Genomic DNA, 4,403 nt, shown 5'->3' with positions numbered 1-4,403 from the left:
CATGAGAAGGAGAAGATAAAATAGGCTAGCACAGCCAATAGACTGCCACCCAAGCCAGAGACGTCACGAAAACACACAATGAAGGTTGGCAAGGGAAAGGACCAAGTGATTGTGCAAAGTGGCTCCGAAGAGGGTACTGCCACCTAGGTAGAGATAGAGACAACCTTGAGCATGGTGAGCAAGGAATCCACTTCCAAACGAGGAAAAGGATTAGGAGACCAGATAGCTAGAAACCCACAACCAAGCACACCCAAGGGATTGGATGAATATCCAAACCCAGCAGTGGAAATAGAAAGACTAAAACAGGCCAAGGCCTTGATCGCTGAATACGAGAAACATACAAAAGACCAGACCCGACCTCAATTTATCAGAGAAACTGCATTTCTGCCACACCTGGCATATCCTCCGCCGAAATCTCCACTAAAGGTACCTTCAATTATATGGGAAGAGGAGGGAATGTTTAGCAAGAGCTCATTCCTGATAGAAAGAATGTTCATTGAGGACCCAGGAATGCAATGATTGGAAGAGGAAGGACCAAGGGGAATATTCAATCTCTCAGAGAGATATTCAGATGCAGTCACAAGACCACACGGGCCAAGGGACGTTAGTGGGTTAGTTGCATTCCTATCCATGAAGGTAGAAATGCCAATCGCCACACTTTTACAAAACAACACAACCCTATGGTATGACCTGTGTGACTAGATGAATGGTCATCTTGATTTGATGGCCAGAATACCTAATGAACCAATAGAACCAAGAGAACCATCCATGCAAGGATCACAAGAGGCACCATCAGTTCCAATTAATAAATTGGAACGGTACTTTGAGAGCGATGATACTAACACAGTAATTCCAATCTCCTACCAAGGGCAAGCTGTAACCGCCATCTTAGATGGAGGGGCGGGAGTTAGTATTATGACACACCAATGCTGGGAAAAGTAGGGTAAACCACAAATGGAAGAGACCTCATTGACTTTACGATCCTTAGGGCCTATGGTTGCATAAATGTCTCATTTTAAGAAGCTATGGTAATACTAGTCGCTCTAAGCTAAGTTTCCTAGAATTGTGTCTTTTCTTCATCTTTTCTTGTAGACATAAAGAATTCTATTTTGTCAAAAAAAGTGTAAATCTTGCAAGTTTTACAAAAAGTGAATCAATCCATTATTTGATTCTAGTGCCTAAGAAAGTATTCTACAAGCTAACAAATGGTTTGCGCCCTAGTGAAAATACACAATGAGAAATGACTTTATGTATCTAAATGTGCAATCAATGTAACATCCAAATTTAGAAGCATAAAAATTCATTATCACATCTGCTTCTGCCAATGTAGCTGAAAAATAGGTGGCATTGGCACTGCATCAATGTAAGCTAAACAACAAGATGACTCTTTCAAATCAAATAAAATTATGCCCCAAACATTATTAACACTGAACAAAATTAACACCATTCCATACGTAAAGTACAACTATGTATATCATGATAAAACACAAACTATACCCCAAACAATATTAACACCATTCTCTCTATATACACTAGAATTATTACCATTATAAATGTTTCAAGTCTACATGATTAGGCTAGTAGTATGCAAAGTGTATTACTTTATTTTAAACAATCTCACTAGTTTTTATGTAGTGAAGTTCATATAGATTCCATTCTCACTAAAGTACTTCCAACAGTTTCATGTAGCATTTTACTCAATGGGTGTTATAACCACCTTCCCCACAGCTCTTCTAGTCTCCAAATATTTGAATGCTTCCTTCACTTCAGAAAATTTAAAGGCTCCTTTGGGATCGATGATAGGCTTCAATTTTTTGCTTTCGATGAGAGAAGCCAACTCGGGAAGGAAAGAACCACTTGATGTCGCGCTGTAAAATGTAGCTGGATGAGGGGGTGCATTATCTGCGATGGTAAGCACCTTCCCACCATCTTTCACAACTCTTAGAGCTTTCTCAACTTCCCCTCCCCCTACAATCAAGCATTGATATCCCACCTTGACATTTAGCTTTGTATTCAACAAATTGTCAAGATAGATCAAAACACGAGACATGGCAACAATGCAAATAATGATACTTTAAATGAAGCACCAATCAATTCTACTGGACAGGTGAGCAAATAGATGATGCATGTCGTTCAAAAATCCCTAAACAAAGGGGATTACAAGAAAAGGCCGGAAAACTAAGAGCAAATTAGTGTAAGGGTTTAAGAGGGGGTGGGGATTAAATAGTGGAACACGTGGGGTAACAATAGGCTGCAAAATGAATATATATATTTTTACTCACATATTCCATCACAATTAGGTCAAATAGCCTAATGGTAAAAGTGAAGTTTCAATGCGTAGAGATTTTGGATTCAATGGGTTCGAATCCTTCCTTTTGAGAGTGGGTACATTAGTATATCAAGTACATAATGTGGATAATCTAGGATTAAAATAAATCAACCTAGGTAAAAAGTATTGATGTGTGCTTAACCTATGGGAAAACATAGGTTAAATAATGAGAGTGAACCAAAACATAGGCAAATTAATAGGAATAAAATAGAGAGAGTGAATGCTGGAAAGGATAATCTAGGCTTAAAATAATGGGAAAACATAGGTTAACTAATGAGAGTGAACCAAAACATAGGCTAATAAATAGGAATAAAGTAGAGAGTGAATGTTGGAAAGGATAAAAAATAAATGAAAGATGTGGCACCAATTTTTCACCAATCACATCTGCAGATGCATTACCCACATTCATGCTTGTACTCTACAAACTATACTATGGTAAAGGAACTCAAAATCATCAAATTTAAGGTCCGCAAAGCAATAGTGTAGCAATGGGAGGTGAAATTTTTGTGGCTAAGTAGTGTAGCATACAATGAAATTGGTGGGAAAGCTTTTGGCTTACCAACTGTATCAAATACAAAATCGTATCGCTCCGGAAGCTCTAAGAAGTTCTGTTTGGTATAGTCGATAACAACATCTGCACCTAAGCTCTTCACAAAGGGCACCTTTCCTGTGCTTGTAGTGGTGGCAACAATTGATGCACCATGCAACTCTTTGGCCAACTGTATTCAAAGCACACACATTAGCAAATTGCCACATGAGGAAAACATCATGAGCTTATGATGTAGTAATCTTGTCTTAAACTTCTTGTGGTCGCTGCACCTAATTATCATCTAACGCTTTTGAGAGGTGGGTTGTAGTTTTCTGTATACAAACTAATCGTTGATCTTGTAGTTTTCTGTATACAAACGTAGTGTTAGAATACAAGCAAAACACATCTCTCATTACCTGGATTGCCAAAGTGCCTACTCCCCCTGCACCTCCAATCACAAGAACTGTTTGGCCAGCCTCAAAATTAGCCCTTTTGAATCCTTCTCGTGCAGTGATGAGTGCTAGAGGTAAACTGGCCGCCTCTGCAAACGTTAAATTGGTGGGTTTCAAGGCCAGTAGCTTTTCTGCCGCTGCTGTATACTGCGTCAAGGAGCCTATCTGGGGTGCTTGGCTAATATCCTCTATCAAGATCCCGTATACCTCGTCCCCTTCCTTGAATTGCTTCACATCGCTTCCTACTTTCACTACGATTCCTGCAACGTCAAACCCAGGAACAATCTGCCCACAAAATTGCTTCAATGATCAGCACCTAAACCATCCCCTTGCAAAATCCACAAATTCAAGGAAAACCCATGAACAATCTGCCCACGAAGTTGCTTCAACCAGAAAGACTCACGATCCATAGTATAAGGAAAACTTGTAGCTGGACAATCAAGGGCAAAAGCGATTACAGGAAATCCGGGATCTGCATGTTTCAATAAACCGTGTCTCCGTATGTAGTCGATGGGATTGAGAGCTGCAGCTAAAACCTTCACAAGGACTTCATCTGTAGCAATTTCAGGCACCGGAAGGTCTCCGAATTGGAGCACATCCACTGCTCCATACGCGTTGTAGAACCAAGCCTTTTGGAGGGCAGCCATAGCCTTTGGTATGCAGAAAAGTGGAGCTGATAAGGCACAAGACAAAGGTAATCGAGTTACCCTTAAATAAAACTAGCCGAGAAGTCACGCTTGGCACTGGAGTTCTTCGGAATTGCCGCTCTGATTTTGACTTTCTTAAGCAGCTCATTCTCTCTCTAAAACTCTATAAGCTTTTCCAACTTTTGAAGTCAAAATCTCGAGCATCAGAAGTTTTGACGAAGCGTATGAAATCCATACTCCATCCTCGTCAAAATTTGACACTGCACCACTTAAGAAAGAAAACCAGCATCCTTTGGTTTTCTTACACATTGTCAAATGATGCTGTCCTTCGGAACATAATATATATATATACACGCATATCAACCAGGAAGGATCAAAATCATATAAATTTGTAATTTTTTTATAATGATATGTGAACAAACAATTGACCCATCAAAACTAGGTTT

General features: G+C 39.6%; 1 protein-coding gene across 1 annotated transcript; it reads right to left on the bottom strand.

The window, feature by feature from the left end:
- Positions 1 to 1,632: 1,632 nt before the first annotated feature.
- On the bottom strand, positions 1,633 to 4,186 carry LOC147890556 (2-methylene-furan-3-one reductase-like). Its single transcript, XM_087390749.1, has 4 exons — positions 3,769 to 4,186; positions 3,275 to 3,595; positions 2,889 to 3,048; positions 1,633 to 1,968 (listed from the first exon to the last, which is right to left on the bottom strand). Exons 1-4 carry the CDS (start codon positions 3,955 to 3,957, stop codon positions 1,694 to 1,696), a joined length of 945 nt encoding a protein of 314 aa, XP_087246875.1. The 5' UTR covers positions 3,958 to 4,186; the 3' UTR covers positions 1,633 to 1,693.
- Positions 4,187 to 4,403: the final 217 nt, after the last annotated feature.

This window comes from Dipteris shenzhenensis, chromosome 19, assembly GCF_047967505.1.
Source record: "Dipteris shenzhenensis isolate YYH24624 ecotype China chromosome 19, Dip_SZ_1.0, whole genome shotgun sequence".
NCBI lineage: Eukaryota > Viridiplantae > Streptophyta > Polypodiopsida > Gleicheniales > Dipteridaceae > Dipteris > Dipteris shenzhenensis.
Note: the sequence above shows the minus strand (reverse complement) of the source record. Positions and strands in the feature narration are given on the sequence as shown.